The 13,984-nt window shown below is 49.0% G+C and overlaps 1 protein-coding gene and 1 long non-coding RNA gene across 8 annotated transcripts in view; one reads left to right on the top strand and one right to left on the bottom strand.

Annotated features, from left to right (window-relative positions):
* The window catches only part of Ttll11 (tubulin tyrosine ligase like11), a 225,180-nt gene that overhangs the window by 148,728 nt on the left and 62,468 nt on the right, over nt 1–13,984 (top strand). For 3 of the 7 annotated variants that reach the window (XM_017592137.3, XM_017592136.3, XM_039106239.2), the window contains one exon: nt 6,636–6,734. The exons of the other annotated variants lie outside the window; for them this stretch is intronic. In XM_017592137.3, the coding sequence (XP_017447626.3) occupies nt 6,636–6,734 (99 nt within the window). The remainder of the gene's footprint in view (nt 1–6,635; nt 6,735–13,984) is intronic. 7 annotated transcript variants of the gene reach the window in all.
* On the bottom strand, nt 1,579–6,340 carry LOC134486078 (uncharacterized). Its single transcript, XR_010064766.1, has 2 exons — nt 6,170–6,340; nt 1,579–1,881 (listed from the first exon to the last, which is right to left on the bottom strand). It is a non-coding gene; the product is annotated as an uncharacterized LOC134486078 (long non-coding RNA).

Genomic DNA, 13,984 nt, shown 5'->3' with positions numbered 1-13,984 from the left:
CCTTCAACCTTTGCCGTCGTAACGGCAGCTCTACAGTCCACAGCCCGGACTGCTGGAGATTTAACAAAGCATCTCGGCGTCCTCACAGATGCTGCCAGCATCTAAACCCCAGCGGAAAGCCGTGGTACTGAAGGATAGAGAGACCTGGCTCCTGGGTTCTACTCTCTGCTTGTTATAGGATGCTGGCAAGTGGATAAATATCTTTAGCTCTTGGTTTCCTTAACTATAACACAAGGATGACCGCTTAACCCTGCAGGGCTAAGTGGCTTCAAGATGACACACGTGAAGCACACGTGCGGCCCGGTTTCACGTCCAGGAAACTCTGCACCGCCTGCCATTGTCACTGCCCTTGTATTTGATCATGTCTCTGAGCTTCTGGTGAGGGCACTGTGGCTCCGGCAGTCCCAAGAAAGCTTCTAAGACCCAGAGTCAGGTAGACTTTTATCCAAATACCATCTCGACCGAGGCACACAACAGCACATGGGTGCACTCTTGTCACTTAGAAAGACTTTCGGCAAGAATGACAGTGGGATTAGCATCTATCACCATATCAGGCTCCCAGGGAATTAACTCAGAGACTTATTTTGGCTCCCAGCCTCAGAACTTTTAGTCTATGGCTGACATGACCCGATAAGGAAGCATGTCTTGATGGAAGGTTTATACCTTATACTTAAGCAAGACCACTTACCTCTTGGCTCCGAGGCTAAAGGGGAAGGAACTGGCCAGGGTCCCAGAGTTCTCCTGAGGGCTGTCCACTGACCTAAAGACTAAGGCCCACCCCTTAAGGCTCCTCCGTCTCCCAACAACACCAGCCTGGCAACCAAGCCCTTACCACACGGACCTTTGGGTACACAGTAGGGTCCACCATGAAACATAGGAGCAGAATTCAGGGAAAGGCACTCACTACAGCAGTGCAGAAAATCCCCTTCCAAAGAACAAATCAGGAAGGCACATTCATAAAAGGGGAGATTTTGGACCAGACTGATGACTACTTACATTTGGGTGGTGGGAAAAGTTTCACTTTTCTTTAAGAGACTGTTTTTATACAGGGCAAAAAAAGAAAGAAAAAAAAATCAAGGAGTGTAATGTTTTGTTGAACCACGCACAAGATCTTATGTTTCTAAGAACATAGCCAAGTACACATTTGATGGAATTCTCCTGGATAATGTTTTAAATAATCTCTTTTTTAATTTTTTTTATTAAAATTTATATTGGTGCTCTGCCTCCATGTATGTCCATGTGAAGGTGGGGTCCCCTGGAACTGGAATTACAGACAGTTGTGAGCCGCCATCTGGGTAGTAGGATTTGAACCTGGGTCCTTTGGAAGAACAGCCAATGCTCTTAACCACTGAGTCATCTCTCCAGCCCTCTTAAATAATTTCGTAATGAAAAGATGATCTGGAAGACAAATAAGAGAACAGAAAACACCCCAGAGGTTTGAACAAGCAGGCACAGTACCAGGTACGGAAACTGGGTTGACCCTTTGGGCAGATCTCTGCCAGCCTGGAGCTTGGGCCTAATGTTTGGAGAAGGGAGACGAAATCCAGAATCTAAACAGTGAAGCAATTAGGCCGGAAGTGCCCGTGGAGCTGAGGGATCACAGCTTTAATGGACGACCTGGAGAAGACACACCCATGGTGTACAATGGATGAACTCTCCCGAATGTCCTGGTCCCGGAACAAGAAGTGACGGCCACCTCCTTAAGAATCCATAAACCGCTCTTCATGAGAGTTCGGGAATCAGAATTCACATTACATGTGTGGCTTGAGAAGCAGGACATTAGTGGCTCAGTCACTGGCATTTCCAGGAACATGACTGATGGAACCAACTCTGTTTAGAACTCAGGCAGTCTACACCAGTGAGGCTCCAAGGAAGGCAGGTCTGAAATGGAAAGGAAAGGGTTAACTTAAAATCCTCAGGAAAGCAGGTCAAATGAGGAAGACTGAAGGGGAAAATGACAAAGTTGAGAATCAGCCACACAATGGCTATGAAAATTAAAATTATTGCATCCATACAACTGAATAAACATACTTAATGTCTTTACAGAAATGAAAAATAAAATCAGGTTGGCAAGTTTATAAAAAAAAGAAAATAAAAGCAAAACAAACAAACAACAACAACAACAACAAAAATTATCCAGAAAAGTCAGATTTTATAAAAAGCAAACAGACTTTTTTTAAAAAAAATTTTTTTACTTATTTTATTTATGACTGGTCTGTGGCTGTCTTCAGACACACCAGAAGAGGGCATCAGATCCCATTACAGATGGTTGTGAGCCACCATGTGGTTGCCAGGAATTGAACCCAGGACCTCTGGAAGAACAGCAGTGTTCTAACCGCTGGGTCATTTCTCCAGCTGGCAATCAAACCTTTAGAAGTAAAAACTAGTATTATTAAAATAGAAGTTCAGGCCAGACAAATTAACTTATTAGACCAAGCGAGGGAAATCAAAGAACACGTTGCAGAGGTTCCTCAGAATCTCATGGAAACAGTGAGTGGGAAATCGAGTCCTTCAGCAAGGGAGCTGCGGTGGGCAAGGAAGGACGGCAGAAGAACTAAGGATGAGAGTCTTCCAGTGAAACTTAGAAGTAAATGACAGAACGGTCAGAAAACCCACTGAGTCCCAAGAAATACTAACAAAGTGAACTGGGGATAGTGGCTCAGCCTGTCTGCTGAGGCAGGAGGATTTCTGTGACTTGGGGACCCGCCTTGGTGAAAGTAGTGAGTTCCAATTGAGCCTGGGCTACAATGAGAGACCCTGTCTCAGAGTAAGTGAATTACCTGATTAAGTCACGTTAACTATCCACCGGTAGAAACATCAGAAACGGCAAGGTACCAAAATACCAACGACAGAAGGACAGCACGCACGGCAGAGAGTGAGAATTAGGCAGCCAGGCCATTTGAACCGCAGCAACAGAATCCAGCAGGAATAGCTTCAAATGCTCAGAGGAATGACATAGAATCGTATTTCCCATGAATTTGTCTTAATGAAGACTCTTGGAAACTCACAGCAACAGACGCCTCCACTGAGGGCAAGAGGCTCTGGTTAGACACTGACTTCAGGGTCACTGTGCTGCCAAGAACTTAATAAGCACGAGCTATTCTGGAATCAACTCCCACATGCCAAGTGCATGAACGTGGGCTCTTCAAAGCACCTATTGGCTTCTGTTTCTCACCCTATAGCGTGGGGGAAGTATTGTCTCCGTTTGTTCTATAGAACAAAACAAGGTCCAATATAGAAAGAGTCACAGTGTTGCTTTATTCATTTACCCAAGGGATGCTGAGTATCTGAGGTGCACCTTACCCAAAAGCAGCTGGGAATAAAGAATGTGAAACCCCAAATCTCATGAGTCATAAGTTCTAACGGCAGTGGTTATGAAGAAGAAGAAAACAGAGAGGAAAATAGTCAAGATGGAGAACAAGTAAGGAGAGCATGGTTGTGTCGGGAAGTGTTTAGCCTCCTAAAGAAGGGGCAGAGCAAGGAAGCCAGACTAGGCTGGCTGTCAGGCAGAGTGACAGACAAGCTCACCAGCAGAGGACTTGTCCCACTCAAGTCCAAGATGGCCAGCAGAAATGGAGCCAAGGGAACCAGAGAGAAACAGGAGGTAGGATGACAACATCTCCTTACACGGCGTGTCCCCTGACTGTGGAGAAAGAGAGGGAGGTGGTATACCGACAATATAGTCTTCCCTGAGAACACCAGGCACAGGGCAGGGGGGAGCGTACCACAGAGCGAGCTGATACAAAGACAAAGGCCAGGCAGGTGTGACTCCTTCCAGCCCAGCAGCTATCTGGACACGCATCTTACCCTGCTCCCAAAGGACACATGTCACTGCAGCGAAGTGTCCCTGTCCCACCGAGGGCTGTGTGCAATCATCTTGCCACTCAGACCCCACAAAGGACCAAAATGCCACTGAGTACTTGAGAAGGGATTGTGTGACCGAGTGGTTAGAACCCTCTGTGGCCCAAGTCCCTAGGCTGCAGCCCCATTTCCCTGCTGTCCCAGCCCAACCTGCCCTCCATGATGATTAGCTTTTGTCACGTTGACAGAGTTGTCTGGGGATTGGGGACCTCACGTCAGGAACAGCCTCTGCATCAGACTACCCTGTATGCAAGTTCCTCAGGGCATCTGAACGATTGATGGGGGAGGGTCCGGCCCACTGTGGCTGGGAGGCCCTGGGTTGTATGAGAAAGCAGGCTGAGCAAGCCATGGAAAACAAGCAAGTAAGCTTCCTTCCTCTGTGACACCTTCTTCAATTCCTGCCTTGGCTTCTCTCTAGGTGGAGGAGCATAGCCTGTACATCAGATAAACACTTTCCTGCCCCAAGTTGAATCACAACAACAAAAAGCGAACTAAGACAACCCCTAAAGAGCGAGCGGCTGATCCCCAGCCTGCCTCAGCCACCTTGGCTGCATCCACTGGGATACTCATGCACCTCAGACCCCACACTGTCCTCACAGCCTGCAGGCCACCAGCCCCCAACCCATTCCCCATCACCCTCTGCCTCCACATGCCTCCAAGCACTTCTTGCTCGGGATGATGAGGATGGTGTTAACAGTGTGGGGAGGAAGTGGGGCTGGGGGGGGGGTGGAGGGCTGGTAAGAAGCAGAAGCTGGAAAGGTTATCTGGAGCCATTGCAGAAGTGACAAGAGTCCTGACAATAAGGCTGAGCACCCAGAGGGGAAAAGAAATGCTGGGCCTGCAGAGAGGAGCAAAGCAGAATGGGGAAGGCTGGGCTCTGTCTCCACGTGTAGCGCAGAGAGATGCTGTCCTGCCTCACAGAGCTAACGGGACCCTAAGAGTGGAGCTCAGGACTCACTGTCATTATTATTACTATTACTTTTAGGTAAACTACCCTAAGCATACAGTCTGTGAGCAGAGGTCAGGCCTGCCTGGCTTCTCAAGGGAGCCTCTTCTGTGTCTACACGGCATCCCTTGACATTCAGGCTCTATTAAGTAGTCTGCCCGCTTCTAGACTTCCAGGTCACATCCAATTAATGTGGCCTGGGCAAAGCGGCTGGGTGGGCACTGGGTTGACATTTACTAAGCACAGCTCCTTTTCTAAGGAGTCGGAAGGCATAGCTCTAGAGCCTGATGCGCAGGCTGTGACCCTCAGCTACATCTCTGAGCCTTTCCACATGCTGTTCCTTTGGCTTGGAGCAGCCACCCCGGTCAGGACCCTTGAGGTAGAGTGGGAAGAAGGCTCCTCTAACAATGCATTTGTATCCTTCTTCCTGCTTCAGGGTTAAGGGGATTCCCCACAGTTGCCCTATCAGCTGCAGACTTAAGGTATCTGCAAGTCTCCCTCTGCAAGCATTTGTCCTTCCACACTGGGACGTGTGTGAGTCACTGCTGTTTGAAACAGTTAGGGAGAGGGACTGGGAAGTAGAGAGGAAAAGGAAAACAATGGGTGAGGGGATGGGATTGAGGCTTCAGGTGGAGCTGTCCTCAGAGGAGTCAGAAGGAAGGGGCGCTTATATCTTGAGCACTGATCTAACCTGTCTCCCTGCTTCCTCTGTATTCCCAGCGTGCTCTGCTTCTCCAGCATTCCCAGCAGTCTGGTTCTCCCATAGGTGTCAGGGACAGAATTCAACAACCCTCCTTTTATCTACTTAGAGGTAACTGAAGCTTTAGACAATGGAACAGCATATGCACACGAAAATACACACAAACCCGCAAACATATATCCACATGCATAAACACGTTCTCACACAAACCAATGCATGTGCGCGCGCGCGCGCACACACACACACACACACACACACACACACACACCCATACAAATATGCACATAGTCCAGCACAAACACATAGGCAGACACATATGTACACAAACACAAGTACATGTGCCCATAAGCTCGTACACTAACACACAAACACGCATATGCAAACACACAGGGAGCCCTCGGAGGAACCTGAGCTGCGGGGAAATAAAAGACATTCCAGCATCTTCTTCTGACAGCCTTTACCATCTGAAAGACCCTAAGAGCCGTCAAGGGAGCAAGGGAGCCAGCACATTGCTACTAAACTTACAAAATGAGGGAGAAAGAGACAACCTGACTCCCCCCTTTGTCTTTATGATTATATTTCCATGAACATAGGACTTTAGTTAAAAGTAAAACCTTTAAACAGTTGGCCCTTCCCCATCCCAACTGTAACTTTTCTCTCACCTGTATCCTCACGCGGAGAGGTTTCTAGAGATCTGATCTCGAGAGGGGTTTGTTGATTTCTGGTTTTAGTGTGTGAGCTTAACCCCCTCCCCTGCTTCCTCTCTGATTGCACCTTAGCTTAGGGAGCAGTTCTTCTGAGACCCTCTCTGCTCCACTGTGAGCTCCCATCAGGAAGGGACACTGGGATGTTTACTTTGTAACCCCCTGTGTGACAGCACTAGGCACACAAGCCACCTCAGCTTATGTGTAATAAAGACACTGAGTGCCTTTGGTTCTGTTCACACATTTGGCAGGAAGTGGACTCTGGGTCCTTCCTACCCACTCCTACCCCAGCCCCTCTGGGCATGCAGACTGGGCCCCCACGGTGTCCTCTGAGCCACTCCACAGGATCTCTGTAGAACTTACTGTAACTGTCTCGTGCAAAGCAGCCTGCCAAAAAGGAGTTCCTTATGCTTTCTGATTTCAGCTTTCCAGATATCTGTATGGACAGAAAACACAGAATCCCTCCAGTTTCTGACAGAATGTCTTCATGGAAGCGTAAGGGTTCCTCGCTTCCCATAGTCAGGTACTGACTAGTCAAGTGCACATAGTGGGGCTACTGGTCTCTTTACTGCCGTTGCTTCCCGCATCAGGGTGTGGAGCAGGGAACCAGACAGGGAACGCAGCACAAGGCAATCAAAGCCATCCCCGTGTAAGCCATGGGCAGTGGCACAATCCCCATAATCCCAGCACTTAGGAGGCTACCCTGGGCTGTGTCCCTAGGCTACACCTCCAGAAAAACAACTCACCCTTGATTGTAGGCAGAGGAACGAGAGCGTGGAAGAAAAGGGAAGGCCTGGCTCTGAATCCCTGCTCACCCATTCTCCTGACGTGTGACTTTGGATCCTCAGTCTGTCTGTCTGTCTCACACACATCTCACACACACACACACACACACACACACACACCTCTCTCTCTCACACACATCTCTCTCTCTCTCACACACACACATCTCTCATTTCTCTCACACATTTCTCTCTCTCTCACACACACACACACACACACACCTCTCTAACACACACATCTCTCTCACATACACATACATCTCACACACACATCTCTCTCTTCTTCTCTTTCACACACACACATCTCCCTCACACACATTTCTCTCTCTCTCTCTCTCTCTCTCTCTCTCTCTCTCTCTCTCTCTCACACACACACACACACACACGAGGAAAAATGGAGCAGGAAGGCTGGGAAGCAACAGCATGCTAACTGTGCCTCCAATATTTTACCATGAGCCAAGTAGTGAATATTTTGCCCCTTTTGTTTCTTCTTTTTGGGATTTTTTTTGATATTTTTTCCTTGAGCACATATTGACTTTATAATTAGGAAGATAGAAAATAAGCCTGAAAGAACAAAATAGGGGGGAAATACGCATTAAGAAGCAGGAGTAAGCCGGCACTGTGTAAACGGTAGCTATTTTTACTAATTAGTCATTATGCCTAATAATAATAATCAGGAGTAGCGATTTCCTCTGGGAATGAACTTGTGCAATCGTTGGTTGGAGGTTGTAGAAGACTCTTGGCTCCCTTGCCAAGAGATAGGGACCAGAGTCCTTTTCCAATCACCTCTTACCTGCCCTCCTGAGTTTCCCACAAGCCCAGCTCCCAGCCCAGCTTCACCCCTGTCGTTGGCTCCATCCATCCACCCAGTAAATCTACAGTGTGTATGGAATTCCTGTGCCCACACAGAGGACCATCACTTCTAGGGAGGCAAAGGTGTCCCTTCTCCATGGAGCATGGCAGAGACCGAGGCAGATTGCTGTCACCCCTCTGCTGACGTTTGTTTTCTAGAGGACAGTGACAGCAAGAGAGATGGGGTCTCATCTGCGGCCTCTGTGTGGAATTAGAGAAGGTTCCCCACTGGGACTCAAACATCTGTAACCATCTGGATGCTGCTAACTGGAAAGAATTCAGGCTCCAGTGAGGTCCTCTTCAGTGATTCCTTTGGCCAGGATGAGTATTTAGAGTAAAACTCCAGACTCCTTTAGGTCCCCTCTAGAGAGAAGAGAGATTCTGTACTAAGGAAAGAGTGAACAAATCAGCCAGCCTCTCTGAACCTGTGTTTCCAGGCATAAAAAACAAAAACAAGCAATGGGTACAGCTGGATCCCAAGGTCCTCAGATGCTCTCAACTTCATGACGTGATGATTATAAATAGAGTGGACTCTGGGACAAGAGTGAACTTGGACGCTTTCTGTGTTCCAAGGGCAAGCTGCCAATATGTGATGGTTAAGACAAGAAAGGGCAGGAAGCCTCTCTGGGGCCGACACTGACCGGTCCAGCTCCCAGAGAAGGCAAACGACAGAAAGACTTGTAGGTGGCTTCTACAGGAGAGGAAGCAGGTTCTCCTCGGATCTCATGGTCCCAAGATTTCCCTCCCCGACCCCTTGCACCTGAGTGCTGACCCAGTATCTTTCTTACTGTTCTATTGCTGGGAAAAGACACCATGACTAAGACATTTTATAAAGGAAGACAAGAAACTGGGGGCTTGCTTGCAGCCACAGTCTGCTAGCCCACGTGATGACCATGCACACAGAGCTGCATTCTGCACAGGGGCTTCTGAGTGCTCCTTTGTGTGAAACCCGAGGAGCAGGTAGGCACAGGACACCATCAAACCCCTGCTCTGGGAACTGGTGTTCTCTATAGAGGGTGTGAAGGGGAAAGGACAGGAGATGGGTGAGAAATAATACAAAGGTGCAGAACGGAAGCAGTCAGCCTCGAGCTCCCAGGTTCAGCATCTCGCAGTGCAACCAACCACACCGTGAAAACACGAGGGAAGGCTGTATCTGTACTGACCACGCGCAGACAGTACAGTGTATGACGTCCCTCTATAGTATCTGCCTTCCATTTTGTACTGGGGTCTGGAGAGGGCCCCATATATCCAGGAGGACGTGTGCAGGGTCTCTGCAAATATATCATGCCATTTTCAATAAGAGACGTGGATGACCCGGGCTTAAGGCCCACCCCTAGTCCTAGACCACATCCCCGTGAGTGCCAAGGAATGAGAGTATATTGTTGAAAACAGAGCAAGGAGAAGTCTCTGGGGTGCTGGGGATGCAGGGTGCCAGCAAAGTGCCCAGGAGACATCAGTCTAAGAAGGAGGCAGTTGAACACATTTTTGATAGGAATGATGGAACGACTGAGGGGTAGGGTAAAGCCAGCAGTGATGTGGTGGGCTGTGTTCTTTGCATGTGAGAGGAAGGAGGTTTTGGAAGGGAGTGTGCATAGTGACCAGACTGACAAAGACGTCATGAGAATTCTGTGGTCTCTGAGTGGTGACAAACAGTGGGATTATCTCATGGGAACCTGAGGGAACGAGAGAGAGAGAGAGAGAGAGAGAGAGAGAGAGAGAGAGAGAGAGGGGGGGGGGGGGCACAGAGACACTGAGATAGAGACAGACAGAGAGACAGAGACAGACAAAGACATAGAGAGACAGAGACATAGAGAGAGGACTTACTTGACCATCTCATATTATGAGGGTGGGGGAGAATTGGTTTCTCTAGTGTCTAGCCACCAGGCACATAGAGATACCCCCTCCAGTACACACACACACGCACACAGGCTTGGGTGCAGGAAAGAAGATGACCAACTTACCAGTGACTTGCCCGAGTATACACACACATGTTCTCAAAGACAGTCTTTATCATAAGTAGACAGTGATGGGCCAGTGTAGCCTCCATCACCGTGGAATGTCCGTCGACCTCCAAACAGAAGGACATTCTGACATGGGCTGCGCACAGAGAACCCTGAGGGCACTGTGCTAAGTGAAATACAGCAAATACTGAATCTTCTTTAGAGGGGAAGTTCCAAGAAGGTGGAGCAGGGGCTGACAGAAGGGAAGCAGGGACTCCCGTCCCCCTTTGGAAAGAGGGAAGGCTCTGGAGGTGGGTGGTACTGATGGCTACACAGCAAAGAATGTCTCGGACATCCCTAAATTTGGTAAAATTTAAATAAGTCAAAGGGGATGTTTTCTGTCATATGGAGTGCATCAAATGTTAATTTACTTGTTGAGGTCCTAGGGGTTAAAGCCAGGACCTTACTCATGTTCTGCAAAGCACCCTGTTGCTAAGCTGCACTCCCAAACCTGGGTTTACAAATTCAAAAATCAAGCAAACAAAAAGCCCCTTAAAAAAAAAACAATGCAAATTAAATTGTCATTTGTTTATTTTGGGGGGGGGGGTGTTATCTGTGAAGCTGAGAGGACAACTTGTGTAAATTGGTTCTCTCCCTCCACCGTGTGGATCCTGGGAGCAGAACTCAGGTTGTCAGGCTTGGTGGCAAACACCTCTATCTGCTGAGAAAAATTAAAAGTTTTCTAAGCAGTTCTCTCAAAGTCAGGCATGCGGAGCGTCCCCCAAAGCCGCTTTCACACACAGTGCCTTTGACTCTGGGCTCTGTCTCTCTCTAGCTGGGTGTGGGGCGCCTGGAAAATTCACCTTTCCTCTCTAAGCCTGGAGGGTCATGGGGCTGGGGAGAAGATTGAAGATGTCCACACTTCGATGTCTGGCACAGAGCAAACCTTTGCCATTGGTCAATTATTTTGCTATTCCCCTGCTGGCATAGCTGGGCTTAGGCAGACCCAGCCTGCTCCAGCTGTGTGACCATGGGCTAACCCTCTACTTTTCTCACACCTTAGTTCCCACCTGTAGAGAGGGACTGGTAATCCCTTCCTGGCAGGGTCGGTGTAAGCCCTCAAGGCAGGGCCTGCAGGCTGTGGCCTCTGGCATTAGCTGTCACTGTGTGAGCAGAGTCACAGATAGGCCGGAAGAAAATTCGCATGGCAACATGACATGGCATCTCTGGCTGTTGTCAACATGACATGGCATCTCTGGCTGTTGTCAACATGACATGGCATCTCTGGCTGTTGTCAACATGACATGGCATCTCTGGCTGTTGTCAACATGACATGGCATCTCTGGCTGTTGTCAACATGACATGGCATCTCTGGCTGTTGTCAACATGACATGGCATCTCTGGCTGTTGTCAACATGACATGGCATCTCTGGCTGTTGTCAACATGACATGGCATCTCTGGCTGTTGTCAACATGACATGGCATCTCTGGCTGTTGTCAACATGACATGGCATCTCTGGCTGTTGTCAACATGACATGGCATCTCTGGCTGTTGTATAATTCCTTTCCACATCTACTTCATGCTACAGTCAGAAAAGGCTCAGAGCAGAGCTACAGAGTCTTGAAATTATCCCTCTGCACTCCAGGAGTGTGTTAGTGTCTGACACATGTATCTATTTGCAAAGAGACAGACACATATCAGGCCTAAGTAATGTGTACCAAACCACTGCCCTAGACTGAGACTTGCTCCATCCTGAGGGTTAGAGATAACCCCAAACCCTATGCTGTCTGCAAAGAGCTGACTGTGGCCCACAGGAGAGCTGAGGACACTGTCACGGCAAACTTACTAAGACCTGGGTCTCTGAATGTCCCTTGAGCCCTGAAACATATATGCGAAGCCACCTTGGACAAGTCAAGTTCCTTCTCCAGAGCTTAGTTCTTGTCTGCATACAGATCAAGAGTGTTGAACTTGGAGTTCCTGTGCCCAGAGCCACCCCACCCCACCCCCTTTTGGACAGAAGATTTCAGGATATCAACTGACTGGAGGAGTTATATTGTATGCACATCCCTGTATGCACCATTCACAGTTGACCTTGAGATCTTAACCTGTCAGCCAGGATAGGCTTGATATCCCTCAACCCCCAAGCATTTAAGGATCACAGCATCAGACTGCCCAGGAATAGAAAGGCACCAGGTCCAGATAGAACACAGACACTGAGAGCTGGAGAGGGAAGTGAGAGCAGAGATAGAGGGCAGCAGTCTCCTGGTGACACAACTGGGTAAGGACTGATGGCTCACAGCCACAGCAGTCACAAATCAGCAGGGGACCTGGGTGGCAGAAAGCAGGACCCATTCCAGCCCCCTCGCCCCTAGGCCTGACACACAAAGGGCATAGCAGACAGCTGTTATGGTACAAGTCAACTGCCCCGGGAAGATAACAGATGCTGGACCAGACCCAGAACCCAAGGCACTGAGGATGGATCCCCTCTATTCATGGCCAGTCCTCTCCCTGGGAGAGTCTCTGCTCCTGGGCCCAATTCCGTCCCTCTACCTCTCAGACCATGATGGCAGCATTCAGCTCTCTCAATAACAATAGCGTTCAGCCCTCCCTGCTGGTCTTCCAATTTCCCTCTGGTCTTCTCTGTATCCCATGCCAAGGCACAGTCTGCCCATCTCATGTGGGACACTCTTCTTTATGCACTCTTATCTTAAGCTGGAATTGAATCAAATCCAGCTCCAGCAACGCACCATTCAGATCCTGGGGATCATCAGTGTGTGCGCTGGCATAACGTGGCCTAGTCATATTCTCAATAACCAACCAAAGTTGATTAGTACTGGCAGAGAAACCGCAGGTTATCAGTCAGCCATGGCTGCCATCCATATGCATGAAGCCCATAACCCTGACTCCCTTGCAGAATCAGGCACAGCCGTTAGAGGAACCAGTGTCAGAGATGGTGCTGACAGTGTTCTCCCCACAGCGTTCCTGTAAGGCACAATCAGTGTTTTCTCAGGTCTCAGGTCTGTGGCAACAAAGGAAACTTCCTAGGCTATCCCCATGTCATCAGTGCTCGCTAAGATTCTGATGGGCTCCAGCCACTTAAGAAATGGGTCACTTGTAGAAACACTGGGCTCCAGTGAGCGCGTGATGGCTGTGTATAGGAACAGCATTCTGTTTTCTCTTGAGCTGGCCTGAGACGACCAGCTTGTTCCCGAGAACAGATGTTCTGCGGAACCCACTGTGACAGGCTCATCATCTTGGGCTGGAGATGGGCCAGCACTTAGTCACCAGCCTTGCAAGGACACAAACACCTCTGGGCTGTCTGCTTGTCCCTGGCAGCAGGACTCACAGGGGCTGCACCACCTTCCGGGGCTCAGGATCTGAATGAAGTTAAACAGTTTACCAGTCTGGGAATGGAGGTGGCAGCAGCTAGCAGGTGTGCCTTGGGGAAGATGTTTCTGAGGTAAGATCTGGGAATGAGCTAGAATGTTCTATGCACCTGACTTTCATGCAGGGCTCACCAGGCACCAAGCCCTGTTGAAGCTGTTTCTACATTACTGCAGAATAGCTCTCTGTGATCATCCATTCCAGACAGAAGAGTACTGAGGCCTGCTGGTCACTACTAAGAGCTGCCCCAACCAGTCACCAACGGGCAGGGAGGGGAGGGGTGCAGGGGCGAGGGGGAGCACAGAAATGTTTCTCCTTCTGGTTCTGGACCCGGGGTGTAAATCATGGGGCCACAGCTCTTCTGATGATGTAGAGAGAGGCAGCTTTGGGTGGCTCTGGTTCATTTCTTGGTAATATCACCCATTGCTGTCTGTGTGTGTCACCATAACGCCAACCTATACATCGGGACACCTGTCACTAGATATAGGGCCCTCTAAATCCAGATGATCTCAAGGCCTTCTACTTGATTTTTTATTCCTGTAAAGACTGTCCTGGTAAAGGCTTGGACGGCTGTGGTCTTGAGGATTAGAACCTGGACTTGTCTGGAAGGTGGACCACAGTTCAGCCCACTACAGTCCTTCAGCCCTCAGCTAGTAGTTTCTTCAAGGTCCTCTTGCCAAGACCATATAGCAAGATATGGTCTCTCTACAGCTGGTCGACGTGACTATGGGTTATTTGGCTCTAAATGGGACATGTGCCTTGGACCCTCCTCTCGAGGTTACGAGATCATCAAGGAGTAGGGCGGAAAGATTGT

Source organism: Rattus norvegicus, chromosome 3, assembly GCF_036323735.1.
Source record: "Rattus norvegicus strain BN/NHsdMcwi chromosome 3, GRCr8, whole genome shotgun sequence".
Classification (NCBI taxonomy): domain Eukaryota; kingdom Metazoa; phylum Chordata; class Mammalia; order Rodentia; family Muridae; genus Rattus; species Rattus norvegicus.
Note: the sequence above shows the minus strand (reverse complement) of the source record. Positions and strands in the feature narration are given on the sequence as shown.